The 26852-nt window shown below is 42.6% G+C and overlaps 1 protein-coding gene across 24 annotated transcripts in view; it reads right to left on the minus strand.

The window, feature by feature from the left end:
* The window catches only part of dlg2 (discs large MAGUK scaffold protein 2), a 242131-nt gene that overhangs the window by 182447 nt on the left and 32832 nt on the right, over positions 1 to 26852 (minus strand). For 16 of the 24 annotated variants that reach the window (XM_090192682.1, XM_090192681.1, XM_090192679.1 and 13 more), the window contains exon 1: positions 17525 to 17993. The exons of the other annotated variants lie outside the window; for them this stretch is intronic. In XM_090192682.1, the coding sequence (XP_090048808.1) occupies positions 17525 to 17554 (30 nt within the window). In that variant the 5' untranslated portion in view covers positions 17555 to 17993. Of the gene's footprint in view, positions 1 to 17524; positions 17994 to 26852 lie in introns of those variants that run through there. 24 annotated transcript variants of the gene reach the window in all.

Here is a 26852-nt window from a genome sequence, read left to right on the forward strand (position 1 = left end):
GCCATCGCAGTGTTGATAAGTGTTTGTTTTGTTGTCCAGCACTTTCAGTTTGTTTACAGAGCTTTTGAAGTGGTTTCGTTGCTGGGATACTAGCTTGTGAGGGTGGTCAGGTTGTGACACTGTACGTTGTTACTCTTCGATGATGTCATACGAAAAGGTCAAAAAAGGTTTCCTATGCCTTTTCTTTTGTATGTTATCGGTGACGTGGTTGTTAGGTCTTTTGAACATCGAGACATAATATTCGTAGAAAACGTGAAGGGATGGTGTCAACTCCTGGGGCCAGTGGTGACATTGCAGCCTCTCCTGTGTGTCTAAAAGACTGACGAGAACTGACAAGTATTAAACCTGCTAACATGATCTCGCATAATCCCATGACCAGGTAGGTTACGTCCCAAATGGCATCCTATTCTCTACACAGTGAACCACTTTTGACCAGAGCCTCATTGTCTCAAAGTGGCCAAGGAAGACGTCTATAAAGATGCCTAATCTCAAGGGATTTGTCCTGCTCACACATTTCTCAACAAAATCAAACAAATGTGCCAGTACTGTATGACATGTTAGGTCTCTTCACTCAAATGCACTACATTATGCAGAGGTTTAAGAATGTTCCATGGCTGGCTGTAGGGTTGCCTGATGAGCTGTGTGCTGCTCACGTATAGGGTAACGCTGTGCTGCCCTCAGTGCACGGAGGGTCCTTCCCCGGCGTTTGCTGCACTCAGAAAGGCTCAGCTCGTGGAGACGGGATGAGACGAGAATGTGAGGTGGCATGGCCGAGGGCTGATTCTGAGCTCTGTGCGGAATTCTTTGGAATCTCCTCGCGGTCGTGTGCACTGACCCCTTTTCCGTGGCTTTATATACCAACTCATCACTACGCTAGCCCTATTTCCCGTTCTCCAAGACGTGAAGGGCGGGAGGGAGAGCAGAGTTAGGGAGGAAAAGGGAAGCGCCTGCCCTCTCCCCATACGTTTGGAGAGTACTACTTTCATTCCATTTAATAGATGCTGAATCCAATTCTTCCTGTACATAACAGCCTTCCACTGACTGTTTAATTATTCATTTTTGACCCTTGCATGCCAATAAATCTCCCAATTTAATCTCCCAAACGACAACCAATTAAATTGCCTAAAACCTGTCCCTCTATGCTGCCATTGCTCAGCAGTTGAGGCATGTTTGTTGGAATGTGTGCATGCGTGTGTCCAAAATATGTCCAGGAGCCATTTTCTTACAAACAGCATTACAGTGAAATGGGACATTTCAAAGATACTCTACATGCGTCAATTTGGGGATTATTTAAGCTCGTAGAGACAAGGAATTTAGCTCTATAGTGAAAATGACTCTGGTCTCTCTCTCCCTCCCCCATCTCTGGTGCAGAGGGAGCATGGATCACTGACGCTGAGATCCGCTGTACCTTGTTAAGAGCAAATGCTCTTAGTCATGCCTCTGTGACAGGCAGCAAAAATACTAATTCAGTGACTGACATACTAGGCATCCTGCAATCTTCCACTATAGCAAATCATACGCTTCAATTTGTCAGGATTTGTTCTGAATAAAAAAAAAGAGAAACATGAGAAATATGAAAGAAGTGGTGTAAAACCGTCACTGAAACATGCTGATGTTGGACTCCCTCAACAAATGTGGATCCCTATGCATTCTACTTTACAAGAACCGATGGGAAGCTAAATCGATTCCTTGTTGCTTGACGTAAAGGCTGAAATACTGTTCTAGATACAAACACATTACATCTTTAGCAAGTCCTCCCATCTAGGCACAAAGCCAGTCCTCATTACACTGCAAAGGCAGTAGTGGATAGTGGAATGAAGAGGGGGGGGGACGTTCAGACTTTTTTCTGCAGGCATGATTCACTTTCTATGGGATCTGAATCAGCTGACAGAGCGGCCAAAGCTCTCGGGCTTGAACTGACGTGTTCTGAGCCCAGTTTTTGGGAAAGAGGAACGCGAACGGGAAAAAGCAAAAGGTTAAGCAGAGAGATGAGCAACACATAAGAGATGTACCTGCATCACCGTGTCTCGGAAAGGAGTAGCCATGACCTTTCCACTAAGATTAACAAGGAGCGACAGTAAGAGGATGCACAAACGGTGTTAGGCACTATGCACTAGCAATGCATATGCTGGAGATCTGGCTTCATTAGGTCCCGGGTAACATTAATATGGACTTTTGTCTTTGATGATGGGCTAAAACTCTAATCCCTCTAATGCGAAGGTTTCTTGGCTTTCGCATCCTACGAACTGTATAATATCCCATACAAATATTTGCGTGAGCGGTGTACATCATTTAAACAATACACTCCTTTTCGGGAAAATTCCATCTACTTATCCCAAACATAAAAAACAACACTATAACACAACCAGAGCCCCACGCATCAACATCAACTCTACTTTAACGACAAAACAAGGCACTCAACAGCCGTCAGCTGCTTACCTTGCATCCGAACATCAACGACAAGGTGTTGTTGGTGCATGCAACTTTGCAATGACAGAGCATGGGCTTGCAGTCTGGGCTTTTGACAATGGGAGACATTCCTTCAGAGGTGCGAGGCGGCCAGAGTAGCTCCAGCTCCAAGGCAGTGGAGATAAGAGATGAGGAGAAGAGGAAAGTGTACGCGCAGCTTGAGAGAGCAGCTTTACTCCTGGCTAAGCGGGAGTCTATACCCTGCACCCTCACTCACACGCTCTCTCTCACTTTCCCTCACATACACACACATTGTCTCTCCCGCTCACCCTCATATACACATACAGTATTCCCTCTCTCTCTGTCCCACCCACAGAGCCATGGCGTGTTCCCATCGCTTCTCTATCACAGTATTTTATGATATCCCTTTGCTCTCCACTCTATTTCTGTGTAAAGCTGCCACTCCTTCATTCTCTCTCTATCCTTGCGCCACCATCTCTTTTGAAAACTACACTTTTGGAATAAACTTGGTTTCCTATCAGCTTTCCTGTCATTCATTGTTTGATAGTTTTTTTTTAGCAGGGCTTGTACAATGCACTAATATGAATTGCATCCCCTTTGCTGTAAGCTGCTGTGTCAGCTTATGACAAGCGATGCTATTAAGCATTAAAACACTTTCTTTAGACATTGGTTTAGCCATGATGTGTGTGAGACTCAATGTGAACTAGCAAAATGACACACAGTTCACATCACTCTTCTGATAGTGGTGGAAAGGTACTGTGTCAGGCCACCGCAGGTAAACAGTAACCAAGTTAACTAGGGTCTGAATCGGAGTAGGAGCTGATGAAAATAAGATTTTAAAAAATTTAAATGAAATAGTAAAAAAAGAAAACAAACATTTTGGGTTAATGTGTTTGAATATTGATGACAGGTACGAAAACTGTGCATTTTCTGTGCTCTGGAAAGATTTGATTTTGACACAAATCAGGTGCATGATGCCATTCTCAAAACAAAGACGACAATAACAAACACTTTATTTCTTTTGATCACCCTAGGCAGTTTCAAGGACACCCACATCAATCTCACAATCATGTAAACAGTTTTGTGTTTCGTCAGGAGACGTTAGCGCTATGATTTATCCTGCCATCTCTCATCACTACGGTATTTAAATGTGTGACAGTACAGGGGAGCTGAACACAACCCAAGCCCTGCCTGGCGGGATGCCCATGTGAGTGCGGAGGGCCAGGATTAGGGTAATTTAAGAGAGTGCTGTGTCTTCTGAGGTCAAGGTGAGAATTGCGAGTTGACACTCCAGGAAGATCCCTTTGGAAATAAACAAGGAACCTCCTGCTTTCTAACCCAGACCACATATAATGACAAATGGAGGTTTATAATAACAATAACAATAATAATAACAACGTACTGTAAACGCCACTTAGCAGACGGTGTGACAGTCATGCATGCATACATTTCCATTTGGGTGGCCCCAGCGGGAATCAAACCCACTATCCTGGTATCCTATCCTGGTAACCCACTATCCATGCTACCCACTAAAGCCTGTGTGATGTTTTTGTTCGTTTTGGCGTTCAGCAATGGCTTTTTCCGGCTGTTCCCGGACACCTTTTTTCATGAGGTAAACTTGAAGTTCGGTAGTCGAAGTCTACGCGCCTTCGTCAGTGATTTGTCAACAGTAGGGGTGGGAACTATGGACGGGATTCTTCAATGAAATGCTTGCTGTCATTCAACGAGAGAGACGAGAGAGCACAGAAGCAGCTAGGCCCTACTGGCTGCAGCACACTACTAGTTTTCATGCACAGTTTTTCACTTGAGAACTACAGCACCAAATATCTTAGCTAGATGTAAAATTGCGCGACTAAGACCTCCTTGGCAAAAATCTCTAAATGAATTTCTTGATTTATCTAATTTTAATTATGAATATTTTAATCAAGCGCTATGGTTGTTGCTACGTTGGCTCAAGAGGGACAAACAGTAATATTGACGCTTATATTTAGCAAAGATGTACACAGGATCCAACCTAAAGGAGTGTGTGTGTGTGTGTGTGTGTGTGTGGTCCTTAAAACCTTTTCCCTTTCAAGCTCTCTGTAACGAAGTAAACATGTGGCCCCCTCACTTCTGTGAGTGTTACCAACAATGACCAATAGGGGGTGCAACAAGACTGAGTTTTTGTTTGTGCTGGGGCACAAGGTTGGTGCTGGATAAAGGTGTGGGCCAAGCAACTCATCAGACCTGATACTTATGGAATTACAGCATCCCTGAATAACCAGAGTCTGCCATTATAATTAGGTTTGAGGTTTTATTTATTTGCACCAAAGAAAATAAGTGAAAGACAAAACAGTATAGATTTTTTTTAAATCTATTAAACAAAGCATATTCATTAGAATTGTACATGATATACTCAGTATACAAATATTGTGCATAAAATACCGGCATTATAGTGTGGTAATATAAAACAAAACCACTTAATTGAATGCTTTCTGGCAGGCAAATTTTCCCTGTTGAGTGCTTCCTACTGAAATAACTGGTAAACTAGTGAATATGTAACGAGAAACTACTGATAAAAACTTGGCATAAAAGACTCCAAGTGGGGCTGAGACAGACTATTCATTCACTCAGCGAAATCTAGACTTTCCACTCACGGCCTTTTGATACCGTATACAGGTTGAAAATGGCAGATCTTGTCATTGATAAGCCCCTAAATTGGAACGCAGTGGCTGCACAATAACATGTAATGCAATGGTTACTTCAATGCGTTGGTTTTGACTGACAGACATTATAAACTTGAGCACCGAGGCCCCCATTCCTCCCACTAATTGAGCTACTTTTGCACATTTGTTGTTTTCTGATTGGCTGAAAGGCTGTAAATCTGAAAGATGAGACGTTGAGGATTATAATAAAATAGCGCTTTGATGTCATACAAGCAAACCACACACACACACACAAGTCCAAAGGTGCACTTCCCAATACCATACTTGACAACTCATGTAAATTTACAGTATCAATGTTTATGATCGCTATGTTACAATGACGACATGCGTTATACCCTGGGTTGTCGTGTACACAATGAGTCTGTCGTATTGTGAAGAACCATGCTCATAAGGTTCTAAATGGAACTGTTAGGGTGCTATAAAGAACACTTTCTGAAGGTTCTACAAAGAACAATTAAACAAAGGTTCTACAGTGGCCTATTTTGTTGCCTTACAACCTGAAATGAAAATAGATTTTTTTTGGGGGGGGTTGTATCATTTGATTTACACAACATGCCTACCACTTTGAAGATGCTAAATATTTTTTATTGTGAAACAAACAATAACTAAGACAAAAAAAACAGAAAACTTGAGCGTGCATAACTATTCACACACCTACGGTCAAAACTTTGTAAAGCCACATTTTGCAGCAATTACAGCTCCAAGTCTCTTGGGGTACGTATGTCTCTATAAGCTTGGCACATCTAGCCACTGGGATTTTTGCCCATTCTTCAAGGCAAAACTGCTCCAGCTCCTTCAAGTTGGATGGGTTTCCTGCTGGTGTACAGCAAACTAAGTCATATCACAGATTCTCAATTGGATTGAGGTCTGGTCTTTGACTAGGCCATTCCAAGACATTTAAATGTTCCCCCTTAAACCACTCGAGTGTTGCTTTAGCAGTATGCTTAGGGTCATTGTCCTACTGGAAGGTGAACCTCCGTCCCAGTCTCAAATCTCTGGAAGACTGAAACAGGTTTCCACTCAAGAATTTCCCTGTATTTAGCGCAATCCATCATTCCTTTAATTCTGACCAGTTTCCCAGTCCCTGCCAATGAAAAACATCCCCACAGCATGATGCTGCCACCACCATGCTTCACTGGGATAGTGTTCTTGGGGTGATGAGAGGCGTTGGGTTTGCGCCAGACATAGCGTTTCCTTGATGGCCAAAAAGCTCATTTTAAGTATCATCTGACCAGAGTACCTTCTTCCATATGTTTGGGGAGTCTCCCACATGCCTTTTGGCAAACATCAAACGTGCTTGCTTATCTTTTTCTGACCACTCTTCCGTAAAGCACAGCTCTGTGGAGTGTACGGGTTAAAGTGGTCCTATGGACAGATACTTCAATCTCCGCTGTGGAGCTTTGCAGCTCTTTCAGGGTTATCTTTGGTCTCTTTGTTTCCTCTCTGATTAATGCCCTCCTTGCCTGGTCCGTGAGATTTGGTGAGCGGCCCTCTCGTGGTGCCATATTCTTTCCAGTTTTTAAAATTGGATTTAATGGAGCTCTGGGGGATGTTCAAAGTTTCTGATATTGTTTCTCCACAACTTTGTCCCTGACCTGTTTGGAGAGCTCCTTGGTCTTTATGGTGCCGCTTGCCTGGTGGTGCCCCTTGCTTAGTGGTGTTGCAGACTCTGGGGCCTATCAAAACAGGTGTATATATACTGAAATCATGTAACAGATCATATGACACTTAGATTGCACACAGGTGGACTTTATTTAGATAATTATGTGACTTCTGAAGGTGATTGGTTGCACCAGATCTTCTTTAGGGGCTTCAAAGCAAAGGGGTGAATACAGATGCACTCACCACTTTTCCATATTTTTTTTTTGTTAGAATCTTTTGAAATAAGTTCTTTTTTCCTTTCACTTCACCAATTTGGACTATTTTGTGTATGTCCATTACATGAAGTCCAAATAGAATCCATTTATATTACAGGTACAAATGCAGCAAAAAAGGAAAATGCCAAGGGGGATGAATACTTTGGTTTCCGCTATGGTTACAACCCTTTTTGGTGCTATATAGAACACTTAATGTTTCTACAAATTACCAACAGACTGTTTCTACAAATGACCAACAGATTTTTTGTTTATTCTGGTTAGTGATATCATATTGTTAAAATGTAACAGGTGTTATTGTGTAAATGCAGAAGCTGAATCAGATATGCTAGATCTGGAACAGTTGGGGGTCCCTGAGAAGAGAATTGAGAACCACTGATTAAGTCAACAGTTCTCAATTGACACAAGGCCTTACATGAGTCTTTCTCAAGACACCGTTACTTTAATAACATGTAATTACATACACAACAGATTAGAGCAACTGGAATGACACTCACTCATGGTTGCACAAGAAGAGCTGTGTGCAAACCACACCCCAAACTATTTTAATTATCACTAAAAGATTAAAGAACCCTTTTCTGAACTGCAAATACCCATTGAAGGGCTCAAAGGGTCATTACGGATCCAAATCAAAACCATCTCGCTTACCAAAGAACCCTTGAGGAACCCTCTCTTCGAAGTGTGTAGGGTCCTAGGTTAACCTTCTCCAAGGAAGACTTGCTGTCAAGGTGAAATTCCTGGCTGGCATTATTACATTATTATTAATAATAATATTGATAGATTTGGTCGACAACTCAGAATAGTTTCCTATTTATTCGAACCTACACCTTTGCTAATTCTAATTCTTCCATTCTGCACTATGTGTAGATGTCCCCACACACAGATAATGTGTTGCAAGCGCTGCGCTCTACCAGCTGAGCCACACAGGACCACAGCTAGCAAAGCATGTTAATCTTAAGACCTGTCTATACTAAATCAAATCAAATTGTATGTCACAATCGCCGAATACAACAGGTGCAGACCTTACAGTGAAATGCTTATTCACAAGCCCTTACAAACCTCTTAAGAATCAACCCCCTTTTTTTTCTCCAATTTTACCCAAATCTAACTGCCTGTAGCTCAGGTCCCAAAGCAAGGATATGCATTTTCTTGGTACCATTTGCAAGGAAATAGTTAGAAGTTTGTGGAAATGTGAAAGAAATGTAGGAGAATATAATTTGATAAATATATAATATAATATTGGTAAAAGATCATACAAAGAAAAAAAAGAAAAAACATTTTGTATTTTTTTTCCCGTCTTTGAAATGCAAGAGAAAGGCCATAATGTATTATTCCAGCCCAGGTGCAATTTAGATATTGGCCTCTAGATGGCAGCAGTGTATGTGCAAAGATTAGGCTGATCCAATGAACCATTGCATTTCTGTTAAAAATGTTGTATCAAGACTGCCCAAATGTGCCTAATTTGTTTATTAATGACTTTTCATGTTCAAAACTGTGCACTATCCTAAACCAATAGCATGGTATTATTTTACTGTAATAGCTACTGTAAATTTGAGAGTGCAGTTAGATTAACAAGAATTTAAGCTTTCTGCCAATATCAGACATGTCTGTGTCCTGGGAAATGTTTTTGTTACTTACAACCTCATGCTAATCGCATTAGCCTACGTTAGCTCAACCGTCCCGCAGGGGACCCACCAATTCTGAAGAAGTTTTAACCAAACATGCATTTAAGAAAATACCTAATAAAAGCAATAGATAAGAATAACAAATAATTAAAGAGCAGCAGTAAATCAAAATAGCGTGACTATATACAGGGGGTACCGGTACAGAGTCAATGTGCGGGGGCACCGGTGTAGAGGTAATTGAGGTAATATGTACATGTAGGTAAAGTTATTAGAGTTAAAGTGACTATGCATAATTAATAACAGAGAGTAGCAGCAGCGTAAAAGAGGGTGGGGGGGGGGCAATGCAAATAGTCTGGGTAGCTATTTGATTAGAGGTTCAGGAGTCTTATGGATTGGGGGTAGAAGCTGGTTAGAAGCCTCTTGGACCTAGACTTGGTGCTTCGGTACCGCTTACCGTGCGGTAGCAGAGAGAACAGTCTATGACAAGGGTGGCTGGAGTCTTTGACAATTTGTAGGGCCTTCCTTTGACACCGCCTAGTATAGAGGTCCTGGATGGCAGGAAGCTTGGCCCCGGTGATGTACTAGGACGTACGCATTACCCTCTGTAGTGCCTTGCGGTCGGAGGACGAGCAGTTGCCATACCAGGCAGTGATGCAACCCATCAGGATGCTCTCGATGGTTCAGTTCTAAAAAAAAAATGGAGAATCTGAGGACCCATGACAAATCTTTTCAGTCTCCTAAGCAGGAATAGGTTTTGTTGTGCCCTCTTCACGACTGTCTTGGTGTGCTTGGACCGTGTTAGTTTGTTGGTGATGTGGACGCCAAGGAACTTGAAGCTCTCAACCTGCTCAACTACAGCCCCGTCAATGAGAATGGGGGCATGCTCGGCTCTCCTTTTCCTGTAGTCCACAATCATCTCCTTTGTCTTGATCATGTTGAGGGAGAGGTTGTTGTCCTTGCACCACACGGTCAGGTCTCTGGCCTCCTCCCTATAGGCTGTCTCATCGTTGTTGGTGATTAGGCCTACCATTGTTGTGTCATCGGCAAACGGAATGATGGTTCTGGAGTCGTGCCTGGCCGTGCAGTCATGTGTGAACATGGAGTACAGGAGGGGACTGAGCATGTACCCCTGAGGGGCCCCCATGTTGAGGATCAGCGTGGCAGATGTGTTGTTGCCTACCCTTACCACCTGGGGGCGTCCCGTCAAGAAGTCCAGAATACAGTTGCAGAGGGAGGTGTTTAGTCCCAGGGCCATTAGCTTAGTGATGAGCTTTGAGGGCACTATGGTGTTGAACACTGAGCTGTAGTAAATGAATAGCATTCTCACATAGGTGTTCCTTTTGTCAAGGTGTGAAAGGGCAGTATGGAGTGCAATAGAGATTGCATCATCTGTGGATCTGTTGGGGCGATATGCACATTGGAGTGGGTCTAGGGTTTCTTGGATAATGGTGTTAATGTGAGCCATGACCAGCCTTTCAAAGCATTTAATGGCTATGGGGCAATAGTCATTTAGGCAGGTTACCTTAGTGTTCTAGGGCACAGGGACTATGGTGGTCTGCTTAAAACATGTTGGTATTACAGACTCGGACAGAGAGAGGTTGAAAATGTCAGTGAAGACACTTGCCAGTTGGTCAGCGCATGCTCGGAGTACACATCCTGGTAATCCGTCTGGCCCTGCGGCCTTGTGAATGTTGACCTATCTAAAGGTCTTACTCACATCGGCTGCGGAGAGCGTGATCACACAGTCGCCCGGAACAGCTGGTGCTCTCATGTTTCAGTGTTTCTTGCCTCGAAGCGAGCATAGAAGTTATTTAGCTCGTCTGGTAGGCTCGTGTCACTGGGCAGCTCCCAGGCTGTGCTTCTCAATGTCGTCTGTAATAGTTTGCAAGCCCTTCCACATCCGACGCGTGTCGGAGCCGGTTTAGTACAATTCGATCTTAGTATGAGTATAATGTCTACCTAGCACGCCTTTAACTAAACCTGAGGAGTCTTTGTTTTCTCTGCATGTGCAGCAGTGTTACAGTTACACAGTGACACAGCTGATTCAGCTACATGAGTAGAACAGGCCTTGATGCTGAGGGAGATGGGCACCACACAGGAAACAATAAGGCAGTCAGTGACCGCAGCTCCCTCGCTGTCTCACGGTTCATTTCTGTTCTGATTTTCCTCACTCTGCAGTGCAGGTTGGGGAGTGGAAAGGAGGAGAGGGCTGAATGAGTCTTCAGTGCAGTCAATAAGCAGCATCTAAGCTCGAATCATCATATCAGAAAATCTCTTCCGATACTGCCAATATACCAGCCACCTCCTCATTATCAACCCCTGGAAAAGCAGTGCACATTAAAATGCCTTCAGTGGTGGAGTCTTGGGCAATTGAAAAAAAGTATTTTACTCAGACCCCACTTGAACTAGTCCAGTCATTTTTGATATAAGAAAGGTACATCTGTCTCCTAATCATTCATATGTCTGTATATAAGACAGTTGGATCACAATGTTTAATCCGAAAAGTCTGGACCCCTGTGACAGGGGCAATTGTAACAGTAACGGGGGTAAAATGTAACACCTAAAAAATAACCCAAATAAATTAACTTCAAAAACATTCATGTTAATGAATTATCATATTATCTTAGACACATGTAATGATTTTGCATATGCAAGTCTTGCTATGCACGTAACCAAAATTTACAGTAACGCCGTTTGTCCATGGCCATTCGGTTCCTCTCAAAACTGTTTACAACTTCTTTTGTACTTTTAATAGGACCCCAAGGCTATTTAAAATTAGTATTTGTATAATTCATAAGATATTCAAGTTAAAATCAGTTGTTTTCATCATTTGGCTGCTTGGCTCAGGGTCATTTTAACACTGCGTTACAATTGCCTCTAACCCAGCAGCCATGACAAAACCTCATGTGCCAAGCAAGAGACAACAATAGTGACGCATGTCAATCATGTCAATGTTTAGCCAATATATAGTGATAAAAAGTATGCTAGTTTGAATTATTGAGCATTAATGCTCAGGACATTATAAGAAAAATGCAGCTGGTCGAAAAAACTATTTTAACCCCTAAAAAACACATTTACTAATATTTTGCTGACACTTTTCAAGCAGAGAGAGAACCTAAATGGGCATCTACTGTGTGAGCTCCATCACTCTAGCTTGTTTCTATTTGGGGAATTTCAAGCTGTTACAATAGCCCCCTGTAACAATTTCTCCCAGTCTCCCCTACCTGCAACAAAAAAAGCCCTAAAGCCGTTATTCATAATTTAGCATAACTTTCATTAGCGCATGACAGGAGAGTACTTTCTCCTGCTGTCTTCGGTCTTAGCAGGTGCAGATGCAGTGCAGCATATCAAAAAAAGAGCCAGGCAGCTCAGCTTTTTTTTTTACCTTCTCTGATTTTCTTTCAGCACTCCCCCAAGCTACAGTAACCAGTGATGTACTGTACACGTGCGACACCGCACATGACTCTGAGATTGCCCTTTCACACTCCAAGATGAAATGTAGAGACCCATATAATATACAATCATATAAATATATGCCATTTAGCAGACTGCTTTATCCTTAAGTCATGCGTGCATACATTTTACCTATGGGTGGCCTCAGCGGAAAACAATCCCACTATCCTGGCGTTACAAGCAGAACAGACGTAAAAGATTAATACAAGTTTTCAAAGCCACACTAACAGAAATTTAAAATCAAAGAACATATAAAAGTTCTAAAAACAAACTGGATGTTCCAAAAGTATCTGTGTCCGAGCTAAGGTAGCCTTACAGAATTCCTAAGAACCTGCCGCAGGAGCCATCCGTTCCTCGCTGCAGGGCATAAAGACGACGGCACAGTGGAAATTAATTTAGAGTTTGATTGCATTTACAGCAGAATTAATTACAGCATAATAGAGGTGATTAAGCTTGTAGCTGAGTGGCAGCCCTGAGGTGCCACATCAAAGACGAACACGAAAAGTACTCGTTACATTTTGAATGCTTAGCAGGTCAGAAAATGGTCCAATTCTCACACTTATCAAGAGAACATCCCTGGTCATCCCTACTACCTCTGATCTGGCAGACTCACTAAACACAAATGCTTTGTTTGTAAATGATGTCTGAGTGTTGGATTGTGACCCTGGCTATCCGTAAAGAAAATTTAAAAAAGAAAATGTTACTTTTACTTTTGATGCTTAAGTATATTTAAAACCAAATACTTTTAGACTTTTACTCAAGTAGTATTTTATTGGGTGACTTTCATTTTCTATTAAGGTATCTTTACTTTGGTAAAAGATAATGGTAAAATGGTCTTCAATGGTCTTCAAAAATGAAACTAGTAGATGCTACACACAACACTGGTACAGAAGAAACAACCACTAGACATTTGATTGAGGGGAATAATGTATTTTTAACTGTCATACATTATTCCGATAATGGAACTAAAAACACAACCATGACAAACTGTGGCATCGTAATTCACAACAAGAAAATATTGTTCTGTTTGGTTTTACAAAACAGCAGTAATGCTACTTGTATATGATGCTGGTGATATAATAAGCAATCCCAGTGCTTTCTGGGTTTAGCCCTGCCTCCTAGGTAACCAAGACAACCTACAGTAATTGTAAGTCAATGAACCAGAGAAAGAAGCGCAAATATTTGGGGTCCAAAAATGGTTTGTCAATATTTCTCTTCACACCAGCCCTAACTAATCCAAATAGAATCATGCTATTCACATAAATGAATGATGCAACAGTGAGTAATATCCCTAACTCAATGATTCTCAACCACTTATGAATCTCCATTCACGTTCCAATGAGGGTCTTGACGTGTTCACATGCATAATACAATCTTTGTTGTGTTGTGTTTTTAAAGCTGGGAATTTAGAACACAGAAGTCATACGTTTTGAATATCTTCAAGATACTTGCCATACAATGTCATCAATTAGCTTGAAAAAAACGTTGCATTCAACCCAAGTATGCTTTCCAACCAACTAACAGAATATGAAATGCACACAATCCCTTGCCCCTCAGTAGGCATAGTCCATAATGTATTCATGACGTCACACATGCACACTAAATAAATTGTAAAAACAAACATATTGTGTTACCCACAATAGGGTGCACATGCAGGATTACTGCAGAAACAGTTATTTCGTGGCATAATATGTGCATAACAAACGAAGGCATTGACTTCCAAGCATGTCGCTGCACATGAACTCGAGTTCTTGGCCTGCTCTGTGTCTTGTATGTGAGTTATGTCTGCAGACAAGGCTTAACCAAAGATGAGATGAGTGCAGTGGGAAGGTAGGCCCCTAAACGGCAGGTAATCCAGGAAAAAAAAAACAAGGAAGCGGCCAAAACAATACATCAGATCAGCCTATAGTTAACATCAGATTGCACAACAGGTTGTTTCTTCTGTTAATAATTGTACGCTGATCTGCTCCTGTATGTATTGTTTTGTACACATTCTGTAAATCGTTCACAAAAGTTTATTGCATCACCTACATGTTTTCATTCTTGTAGAAAAGAGCTCTCATGGCAGGAAGTGACAAAGCCAGTGAGGTTTGCTGTGATCTCTGGTCACTGCTGTGATTACTTGTCCTCTACTGATGTTGTCTTTGTGATTTACCATCTCTTAAATCATACGCTCAGCAGTGTCAGAGGCCATTCAGCGCTCAAAGAAACGAAAGTGCTCAGTGTACATTTTCCTGTTTAAGAGAAATTCTCTTTCACCAGCAACATCTACATCAAGGCATGTTCCCGCTGAGATATCAATAAATTAATTAGAGGGACTAATTGAGGTTAAATCTAAGACTTGGTTGTGGTCACAGTGTGTATAGAAAAGCCTGATATGCGTAGTCATTCACACCACCACACAATCTCGTCATATTTTCCATGAATACAACCCAGTAAGCATAATTACGTTGAAAATACGTCGTTCAGACATCTTTTCCAGACGTTGACCTGACGTGCATTTTAGGTGCTGAATGAAAGGTTAGAAGACGTATTTCCCTTACATCGAAAAAAAAAAAATTCCGGACACAAAAAACTATTATACGGATGTTGAAAATACGTAATTTACAGACGTTGAAAATACGTAATTTACAGACGTTGAAAATATGTATTTTCAAAAGATGTCGCCGTCAGTAAAGTCTTAGTGGGAATTGGAGGCCTATACTCTTTCACTACAGTTCTTCCCTCAAATTTAAAGGCAGGATCAGGGGGAATCTAGGCTAGTAGAATGAGATTCCACCATTGCTTAGGCTACCAGTCATGATGTTTCACGATCATGGACACCATCCCATTTCTGACACCAATGTTGCAAACAACATACCCGGGTCATGGCGTGAAAGGAAAACCCCTTACGGAACCAATAATATATGTTTATATTTGGGCCAAATCATGGCCAGTCTGGACCAAATCTGAACCAATTATACAAGTATTTTTTGGGGTCAAATCAAGGCCGATCCGGACCGGACCAAAGCTGATATATAGACGTCTACGATTGGTTCAGATTTGGTCCGGACGTTGAAATCAAGGCTGGTCCGGAGAGCACCAAAAAAAAAGACATCCAAAAGACATCGCCTGACGGTAAATGCTTAGTGGGAACACAGCAGTATCACATCAAGGCATGCTTGACAAAGATGAACGCAATGCTTCCCCTCCAAATAACTTCCTGTCTGTTGACAACTCAGGAAAGGGAGCTTAGTTAGCTTGCACTTACAAAGCATTCAACCTCTTACATGTCTCGGCTTCCTCAAGACCCAACCGGGGGTTGCCAAACTACGTTAGCGGTGAAGGAGGACTTTGCCGTTGTAATCTAGTAAGGGTGTTGAATGTCATCACTAACTAAACAGAACAGAAGTCAAGAAAAACAATGTTTAAATCTGCCTAGACTGACGCTATTGCCTATTCACATTATGGAGGAGCCAGTAGTGGTAGAGTCATTTGAATTATGTTGTTTTTGTCAGTAACCGGGAAGTCACTATGTGTATGATAATGTCATATTGCTGAGTCTACCTTTAAATGGATTGTTAAATCAAAAACTATATTTTAGTATTTTGTTCAATAGACCACAGGTAATGTTTTTTAAATGTGTCCGTGACAGCAATCAAGTTTTCTAGACACTTTCAGAACAGAGCAAAAAGTGTGATGATGATGCATTTTGAGTGATGGTTGAGTGAACTCTTGCACCCTCGTACCGCATAGATTCTGAATTGCATTCGGGTAGCGGTTGAGCCTAGAGAGAGAGCAGGGTGGGTCAGTCACTGGGTGAGTGCCAGGCCTCCCATCTGTTAACGGCCCATGTTTACTTATCTCCCTTAGCCCATGAAAAAGGAACTACCTCTCCACCTCCCACCCCTCCCTCCCTGCCTCCCTCCATCCCATTACCCCGCACCAGGCCCAAACATGAGAGGGCTTCCCCAAACAATGGCTGCATTCTGGACGAGAGAAAGTGGGCGATACAGGGGGAGGAGAAAGAAGGAGCAAAACAGAGAGACATGAATAAGCTAAGACCACTTGGACGAGCTCGAAGAAGAGGAAGCAGGGCCGAAGAGTCAACACTCTCTCTCTCTCAAACCACCATCTTTCTCCAGGAATGTGTCTCTTTCCCTGAGTTTATGTCCCAAATATGATGTCACGGTTTTACTGTTAACAATAAAGAAGCAGTTTATAAACTTCCACTGTCCTCCAAGAGTTGCTGAAATGCCTCTACACCGAACATGTCCCCTCTCTTTTTCTCACTTCAAAACACGGAGCAAACATATTTAATCTTGCCACACGCCACTTCATTGCAGGACTCTCTCTATCGCTCTCTCAAACATGCAAGTCACTATGGGTGGAAGGACTGTACAGAGCAGTGGTCCATCTCTACAAGCCAAAACAAACATGAAAGCTTCTGCTGGTGTGTGTGTGGGGGGGGGGGGGGGTGCAATCTGACCACACAAGGCTCTCACAGTCTCTCGCAGTCTAACTGCAGAATTAGACATTTGTCCACATTCTCTTTAGAAGTTTTGCTCCAAACACCACATTTCTAAGTGTTTTTGTTGCTCCTGCTGCTCTTTAAAAAAAAAATAGTTTTCTATTTATTTAACTAGGCAAGTCAATTAAGAACAAATTCTTATTTACAATGACAGCCTATCCTGGCCAAACCCTAATGACGCTGGGCCAATTGTGCGCCGCCCTATGGGACTCCCAATTACGCCCGTTTGTGATACAGCCTGGAATCGAACCACGGTCTGTAATGACGCCTCTAGCACTGAGATGCAGTGCCTTAGACCACCGCACCACTCGGGAGCTGTATCGTTCAATTTAGCCAAACGTCAAATTTCTAAGTTAAGGGTTAAGTTTAGCACACATTCCGGGTGGTATGGGTTAAGGTTTGGGATAAGGTTAAAACCAGTGTCCACGACTGGGAACAAACACTCAGCCTTCTGATCCATTCATACTTGATGCTAATTGCACTCACTGTTGCCTCAAGTGGCCTGTTTTGAAGGCATTGCCTGACATCCTCAGGACATGGATAATTTCGATGTGAATCTTGAACAATCTCACTGGACCTTAAGCCCCCGCTCCGACATGTCAGCCTCAAATACACATTCCCTTCCCCTTTACATATTTTGTTGTTTGTTCGCGTGTATGTGTGTGGAGGGGGAGGAAGATAGATAGAGGGAGGGAGAGGTGGTAAGCCAGAGACACTTTGCTGCAGTTGTTTTCTAGAGAGTTCAGTCTGCATGTCTCCACAGTTTTAAGCCTGCTGGTTGAGAAGGCAGCAAATACACACCCAACACACACACACTACTAAAGCCGCAGTAAGACAGGCTCTTTATTTTATCACTTTAACACTGCCAGCTCCCTAACTCAGCACTGAAGTTTAAAAACCCCCTCGTAATTTAGTCTGTTTTCTTACCTCCAAGCTTTTTTTCTTCTTCTCCTGCATGCCCGTGTATGGAGTGCGTATGCTCAATGTCTGAGTTTCAGGAGCACTGGAAGGATTCACTCACTCACTCTGATACTGCTCGACTGGAAGGAGCTCTCCTGAAGCTACTGCTACTTCCCACTCTGGCAGCTCTTAGACTGGCTGCTGCTCATTTAGTGTCGCTCTCTGTGTGTGTGTGTGTGTGTGTGGTGTGTGTGTGTGTGTGTGTGCGCGCTTGCGTGCCAGCAATGCTGAAGGGATGTGGGACAGCTAACAATTGCTTCCCCATCGCTGCACCTACCACTCTGCGGCAAAGAGTCCCCCCTCCCCACACGCCCAGTACAGGGAGGGAGCCTAGCCAAGAAGGAACTAAGAGGCTACAGGGGCCATGTTGTAGCCCAGGCACATTTAGCTGCTGCACCACATGCCGGTAAGGGAGCAAAAAGAGGAGCACATGCAGAGATGGGGAAATGTATTGTTTGACAAAAGCAAGGAAAATGTGGCGAGTGAGGAAGTAGGATGCCCTGTGTTAGAACACATTGCAAGGAGATGTACATGCATGTCGGTTGTTGTTTTTTTCAGAGAATCACATACTTTGAGGAGGGCTGTACAAGCATGGTCAACCAACCAATGGAGTTTCAGATTGGGTTGATCAGATTGATATCTAACCCAGGATAGGGCTGTGGCGGTCACAACATTTTGTCAGCTGGTGATTGTCAAGCAAATAACTGTCGGTCTCACTGGAATTGACCGTTAATTAACATAAACACATTTAGCATCTCCTGGCTTCCCCACCATTTTAAAAAGTCTAACATATCCATGTAATATATCCTACACCTTCACAATAAATCCACTGTTTATTTTAGACAGGTCAAAAGAAGCATGATATGAAGAAAATGTAGTCTATTCAGAAGAAAATAATAGCATATTCTGATGTTAGGTCCTGGTGTGGCTATGCCAAATGGCTACACTAGTTAATTTAGCAGACAATATTTGCTTATAATTCCATGGCATTATTTTATACAATTTTATAGTATGACGAATATAATTGAACAAAGCTGAATAAAATATAAATATTTTCTTCAAACAATTTGAGGGAGTGAGTACTTGCGGCAATTCTGTGTTAATTTAGAGTTATTAATGTAACTTTAGTTGTTCTACAAACGTTGGGCTATATGATTTGATTTTCAATACATTGTAAGGCTGTATGATGAGACTAATGATGATTTGAAAAAAGGCATGAGCTTTTTGCGCAGACTGTACACACTCCAATAGTCTCTCATAACACAATTTGACAAGCAGTTGATAATGCCTCGAATTTCAAGGCGGCATAGCCTTTGTGGCCGTAATGCACTCTAAAAAAATCCATGCCTTTTGCGGCCCGGAGTGCTGCATTGTGCCCTTTTCCCAGAGTGCTGCGCAATCCAAAGCATCTCTCACTCACACCACTTTCCGTCATGAGATCAGGTCTTTCTCACAGGCTACAAGTTAAGACAGACACGTCGGGGACACAACTGTGCACGTCCTTATCAAATTACGAGGTGCGTATTGAAGATATTGGATGAACTGTCCACATTTACTTTTCATCAGCCAACAAGATGAGTAGGCCTAACGAACAGCAAAAGTGGTGAAGCATGGTGGTGGCAGCATCATGCTGTGGGGATGTTTTTCAGGTGCAGGAACTAGGAGACTATTCAGGATCGAGGCAAAGATGAACGAAGCAAAGTACAGAGATATTCTTGATGAAAACCGTCTCCGGTGCGATCAGGACCTCAGACTGGGGCCAAGGTTCACCTTCCAACAGCACAACAACCCTAAGCACACAGCCAAGACAACGCAGGAGTGGCTTCGGGAAGTGTCTCTGAATGTCCTTGAGTGGCCCAGCCAGAGCCCGGACTTGAACCCATTCAAACATCTCTGGAGAGACCTGAAAATAAATGTGCAGCGACGCCCCCCATCCAACCTGACAGATCTTGAGAGGATCTGCAGAACATAATGGGAGAAACTCCCCAAATACAGATGTGCCAAACTTATAGCGTCATACCCAGGAAGACTTGAGGCAGTAATCGCTGTCAAAGGTGCTTCAACAAAGTACTGAGTAAAAGGTATGAATACTTACTTATTTCTAAAAACCTGTTTCTGCTTTGTCATTATGGGTATTGTGTGTAGATAGATGAGGGGGAAAAAAAAGATTTAATCAATTTTAGAATAAAGGCTGGAACCTAACAAAATGTGGGGTCTGAAAACTTTCTGAAGGCACTGTATCTTCTGTCATGGCTTACTGGCATACACTGTTAGACATAAGCTTCAACTCAGGTAGACTATATTGTGGTCTACGTTTTAGATTATCATGTCACTCTCTCCGTGCAAGCTGTGCATGCTGCAGATGTTCAGCTGCTGCTGAGCAGTATATGTAGTGACATTAGGCTTTGGATAGCACAGGTGGTGACATGTAGTTAAAGTTTTATTTGCGGTTTTAGGGGTGGTTGTTAATATACTCTGTTGTTTATGCTATGTGATGGTACGTCATGTCTGAGCTGCGCGCTCTGTAGCATTCATCGTCTGCTCTTCTCTCTGTGCGATGTCTTCTGTTCTTTAACCACGTATGCATTTTCTATTCCAAATTTCAGGTAGGCAAAGGCAGCCTTTCGTTTCATGGTCCGATTTCAGGGGTTCAGTTAATCTCAGCTGTCAGGACCCTTCGGCGTGTAGTTCTCTCAGGAATCCATCTGACTGCTCTTTATGTACTAGGGAAAGCAACCAACATGCATATTAGGAGTATCTCCTCTCTCAGTAGCACAAGTTCACTTAAGGCTATGGTGTTGGATTTACATTAACCTTTGCTAGAGGCAGTCTGTTTGATGACTTTTATGGGTTCTTAAGTCTGAGATGCACTAATGTTTCATCCCTTTAATCTTGCATGACTATCAATTTTTTTTATTTTTTATGGACTCTCGCATGTTAACAGTACTTATACACTCAGCAATGAAGAATTAGCAAGAATTAGTCAGTCATCATTAACAAGAACTAACACTGCCTTATCCTCTCTTTCACGTTACACTACCTGCATGCTGAGCACGGGCGGCACCTGGCTAACCCCTGTTAAACACTGATGCTGGGAACCAATGAAAAGATCCTGGAACTCCTCACGGTTCTGATTCCTTTGTAAGCGTTGTGGGCCAGGTCTGAGCTATGGGCCGCCCACTCCTGCATCAGCACTGCTTCTCATCAGTCACGGCTTGACCCTCAAGATTATAGGCCATAATCCTCTGCTGCCTACGATGTTTCACTCTGAGGGTGTGGAGCCTACATGAGTTCCGGCTGTAACTGCAAATATGATTGTGATTGCATTAGCCCTATAATCCAGCATCTATGTTGAGTTTTTTCTGCATTGCATCTCATACAGTATATAATAACCCTGTTACCTTAGGTGAGTGGCTTACACCTGGCGGTGCATGTATATTGCCGGTGGTTCATAGGTAGAATATTCTCATGTACAGTGCCTTGCGAAAGTATTCGGCCCCCTTGAACTTTGCGACCTTTTGCCACATTTCAGGCTTCAAACATAAAGATATAAAACTGTATTGTTTTGTGAAGAATCAACAACAAGTGGGACACAATCATGAAGTGGAACAACATTTATTGGATATTTCAAACTTTTTTAACAAATCAAAAACTGAAAAATTGGGCGTGCAAAATTATTCAGCCCCCTTAAGTTAATACTTTGTAGCGCCACCTTTTGCTGCGATTACAGCTGTAAGTCGCTTGGGGTATGTCTCTATCAGTTTTGCACATCGAGAGACTGACATTTTTTCCCATTCCTCCTTGCAAAACAGCTCGAGCTCAGTGAGGTTGGATGGAGAGCATTTGTGAACAGCAGTTTTCAGTTCTTTCCACAGATTCTCGATTGGATTCAGGTCTGGACTTTGACTTGGCCATTCTAACACCTGGATATGTTTATTTTTGAACCATTCCATTGTAGATTTTGCTTTATGTTTTGGATCATTGTCTTGTTGGAAGACAAATCTCCGTCCCAGTCTCAGGTCTTTTGCAGACTCCATCAGGTTTTCTTCCAGAATGGTCCTGTATTTGTCTCCATCCATCTTCCCATCAATTTTAACCATCTTCCCTGTCCCTGCTGAAGAAAAGCAGGCACAAACCATGATGCTGCCACCACCATGTTTGACAGTGGGGATGGTGTGTTCAGGGTGATGAGCTGTGTTGCTTTTACACCAAACATAACGTTTTGCATTGTTGCCAAAAAGTTCAATTTTGGTTTCATCTGACCAGAGCACCTTCTTCCACATGTTTGTTGTGTCTCCCAGGTGGCTTGTGGCAAACTTTAAACAACACTTTTTATGGATATCTTTAAGAAATGACATTCATTCTTGCCACTCTTCCATAAAGGCCAGATTTGTGCAATATACGACTGATTGTTGTCCTATGGACAGAGTCTCCCACCTCAGCTGTAGATCTCTGCAGTTCATCCAGAGTGATCATGGGCCTCTTGGCTGCATCTCTGATCAGTCTTCTCCTTGTATGAGCTGAAAGTTTAGAGGGACGGCCAGGTCTTGGTAGATTTGCAGTGGTCTGATACTCCTTCCATTTCAATATTATCGCTTGCATAGTGCTCCTTGGGATGTTTAAAGCTTGGGAAATCTTTTTGTATCCAAATCCGGCTTTAAACTTCTTCACAACAGTATCTCGGACCTGCCTGGTGTGTTCCTTGTTCTTCATGATGCTCTCTGCGCTTTTAACGGACCTCTGAGACTATCACAGTGCAGGTGCATTTATACGGAGACTTGATTACACACAGGTGGATTGTATTTATCATCATTAGTCATTTAGGTCAACATTGGATCATTCAGAGATCCTCACTGAACTTCTGGAGAGAGTTTGCTGCACTGAAAGTAAAGGGGCTGAATAATTTTGCACGCCCAATTTTTCAGTTTTTGATTTGTTAAAAAAGTTTGAAATATCCAATAAATGTCGTTCCACTTCATGATTGTGTCCCACTTGTTGTTGATTCTTCACAAAAAAATACAGTTTTATATATTTATGTTTGAAGCCTGAAATGTGGAAAAAGGTCGCAAAGTTCAAGGGGGCCGAATACTTTCGCAAGGCACTGTACCAAGACGACAGCTCCTCTTGCTCAGCAAGGTCACCCAGCGGTGCATGTATAATGCAGGTGGTTGGCTGTGTTCATAGTTATAATATTCTCATTATCCAACATGACAGCTCATCTTGCCTGGTCAAGGGCACCCAGCAGAGTGTCACTATGGCAGGCGGGTTCATACTACACTGAACAAAAATATAAATGGAACATGTAAAGTATAAAAGGCCACTCTAAAAATGTGCAGTATTGTCACAACACACTGCCACAGATGTCTCAAGTTTTGAGGCAGCATACAGTTGACCAGAGCTGTTGCCAGATAATGTAATGTTAATTTCTCTACCATAAGCCACCAACATCATTTTAGAGAATTTGGCAGTAAGTCCAACCCGGCCTCACAACCGCAGACCACATGTATGGTGTCGTGTGGGTGAGCAGTTTGCTGACGTCAACATTGTGTATAGAGTGCCAGGGTGGCAGTGATGTTATGGTATGGGAAAGCATAAACAATACACAACGAACACATACAGTGACGAGAGCCTGATTCCCATTGCCGTGCGATTCATCCACCGCCATCACCTCATGTTTCAGTATAATAATGCACAGCTCCATGTCGCAAGGATCTGTACACAATTCCTGGAAGCTGAAAATGTCCCAGTTCTATGGCCTGCACACTCACCAGACATGTCACCGAATGAGCATTTTTGGGATGATCTGGGTCGACGTGTACAACAGCGTGTTCCAGTTCCCGCCAATATCCAACAACTTCACACAGCCATTGAAGAGGTTTGGGACAACATTCCCCAGGCCACAATCAACAGCCTGATCAACTCTATGCGAAGGAGATGTCATGTTGCATTAGGCAAATGCTGGTCACACCAGATACTGACTGGTTTTCTGATCCAGGCCCCTACCTTTTTTTTAAGGTACCTGTGACCAACATACAGTGGGGCAAAAAAGTATTTAGTCAGCCACCAATTGTGCAAGTTCTCCCACTTAAAAAGATGAGGCATGTAATTTTCATAATAGGTACACTTCAACTATGACAGACAAAATTAGAAAAAAAATAAAGAAAATCACATTGTAGGATTTTTAATGAATTTATTTGCAAATTATGGTGGAAAATAAGTATTTGGTCAATAACAAAAGTTTCTCAATACTTTGTTATATACCCTTTGTTGGCAATGACAGAGGTCAAAGGTTTTCTGTAAGTCTTCACAAGGTTTTCACACACTGTTGCTGGTATTTTGGCCCATTCCTCCATGCAGATCTCCTCTAGAGCAGTGATGTTTTGGGGCTATTGCTGGACAACACAGACTTTCAACTCCCTCCAAAGATTTTCTATGGGGTTGAGATCTGGAGACTGGCTAGGCCACTCCAGGACCTTGAAATGTTACCTGGGTGGTGTGTTTGGGATCATTGTCATGCTGAAAGACCCAGCCACCTTTCATCTTCAATGCCCTTGCTGATGGAAGGAGGTTTTCACTCAAAATCTCACGATACATGGCCCCATTCATTTGTTCCTTTACATGGATCAGTCGTCCTGGTCCCTTTGCAGAAAAACAGCCCCAAAGCATGATGTTTCCACCCCCATGCTTCACAGTAGGTATTGTGTTCTTTGGATGCAACTCAGCATTCTTTGTCCTCCAAACATGACGAGTTGAGTTTTTACCAAAAAGTTATATTTTGGTTTCATCTGACCATATGACATTCTCCCATTCTTCTTCTGGATCATCCAAATGCTCTCTAGCAAACTTTAGACGGTACCTGGACATGTACTGGCTTAAGCAGGGGGATGGTAACCATGGTTACTGATGGTAGGCTTTGTTACATTGGTCCCAGCTCTCTGCAGGTCATTCACTAGGTCCCTCCGTGTGGTTCTGGGATTTTTGCTCACCGTTCTTGTGATCATTTTGACCCCACGGGGTGAGATCTTGCGTGGAGCCCCAGATCGAGGGAGATTGTCAGTGGTCTTGTATGTCTTCCGTTTCCTAATAATTGCTCCCACAGTTGATTTCTTCAAACCAAGCTGCTTACCTATTGCAGATTCAGTCTTCCCAGCCTGGTGCAGGTCTACAATTTTGTTTCTGGTGTCCTTTGACAGCTCTTTGGTCTTGGCCATAGTGGAGTTTGGAGTGTGACTGTTTGAGGTTGTGGACAGGTGTCTTTTATACTGATAACAAGTTCAAACAGGTGCCATTAATACAGGTAACGAGTGGAGGACAGAGGAGCCTCTTAAAGAAGGTCTGTGAGAACCAGAAATCTTGCTTGTTTGTAGGTGACCAAATACTTATTTTCCACCATAATTTGCAAATAAATTCATTAAAAATCCTACAATGTGATTTTCTGGATTATTTTTCTCATTTTGTCTGTCACAGTTGAAGTGTACATATGATGAAAATTACAGGCCTCTCTCATCTTTTTAAGTGGGAGAACTTGCACAATTGGTGGTATGGTATTTGAACACAAGTCTGTTTTTAACTTCTCAGTTACTAGGTTAGTTAGATTGAATATGAGCTGTATGCAAATGGTTGTCAGACCAGATACTGACTGGTTTTCTGATCCATTATTAAAATAATAATGAATGCCATTTAGTTGAGGCTGCTATCCAAAGTTACAAAAAATTTATGTTATAAATATACAGTATATATAATTATTTGTATGAACCAATGAACCAATTACTGCATGATATATTTTTGGAAAGGTTTACACACACACATGGAATTGTGCCAGCTAGAAGGCACAAAAAAAACTCACCAAAGCAGCCACACACACACGCAGAGAACAAAAATCAAACCTACTACTAACACCCTATAGATGATAAATGTGTAGTCAATATACACAAACCGGCACCGTCCTCACACTCGAACAAATGCACACACACACACACACACACACACAACACTGCAGCAGCAGCTTGTCCTCCCCAATATTCACAGTGGCATCACTGTTCACTTCACTAGCATCAGCGTCTTTTTCTCCCTGCCCAATTCATTTTAGTCTGTATATCAGTGTTCACCAACCTTTTCTGAGTCTAGGTCATTCTTCGCAGTCAAAAAAAATCAAGCCGAGATCTACCGCTCAGATATTTTTTTAAACATGTCTTATATTAAATTTAAAAAAACATGAACCTAATAAAAACAGTTCTGTAGGAATGAGGTTTGTGCACTAGGCCTAATAGATTATCACAGTATATTAGCTATATGCCTGGCCTGCCAAAATGTATATTCTCAGACCATTTTATATTTCAAAACTTGATCTTTGATAACAAAAGAGATCAGCAAGTGTAGCACTTGCAAGACACAGCTGAGTATAAATGTAAATAATTTGCAAATCACTTGCTTTTTTATTTTACTGGACTGATGGTACCTGCACCTGATGGTCATTGTGCTTTCAAGACAACTGGAAACTCATCCCCGTCAGTGATTTACAAGTCGGAAAGGAGCTCTAGAAAGTTTCCGACTTAAAATTCCAAGTTGGATGACCGTTAAAAAGATTTTTCCCTGTCGGATCTCGTTTTTTTTTATTTTTTTTTTTTTTACATTTTACCCCTTTTTCTCCCCAATTTCGTGGTATCCAATTGTTGTAGTAGCTACTATGTTGTCTCATCGCTACAACTCCCGTACGGGCTCGGGAGAGACGAAGGTTGAAAGTCATGCGTCCTCCGATACATAACCCAACCAAGCCGCACTGCTTCTTAACACAGCGTGCATCCAACCCGGAAGCCAGCCGCACCAATGCACCGGAGGAAACACCGTGCACCTGGCCACCTTGGTTAGCGCACACTGCGCCCAGCCTGCCACAGGAGTCGCTGGTGTGCAATGAGACAAGGACACCCCTACCGACCAAGCCCTCCCTAACCCGGGCGACGCTAGGCCAATTGTGCGTCGCCCCACGGACCTCCCGGTCGCGGCCGGTTACGACAGAGCCTGGGCGCGAACCCAGGGACTCTGATGGCACAGCTGGCGCTGCAGTACAGCGCCCTTAACCACTTAACCACTTAACCGGGAGGCCCGGATCTCGTTTTTTACTTGAGTTCCCGGTTGTCTTGAAAGTACTGAAGTCTGAGATTTCCAGAGTTCCCAGTTGTTTTAAACACGGCATTAGTCTCAGCGGTACTGCTTTCTCTCTCCTTCCTCTCCACCAGTCAGACTGACCAGAGAGGAGACACTGTCTTCCACCTAATGCCGAAACTCGTGTCGCACC

The sequence above is a fragment of the Oncorhynchus mykiss genome, chromosome 12 (assembly GCF_057628025.1).
Source record: "Oncorhynchus mykiss isolate SJ-2025 chromosome 12, ASM5762802v1, whole genome shotgun sequence".
Taxonomy (NCBI): Eukaryota; Metazoa; Chordata; class Actinopteri; order Salmoniformes; family Salmonidae; genus Oncorhynchus; species Oncorhynchus mykiss.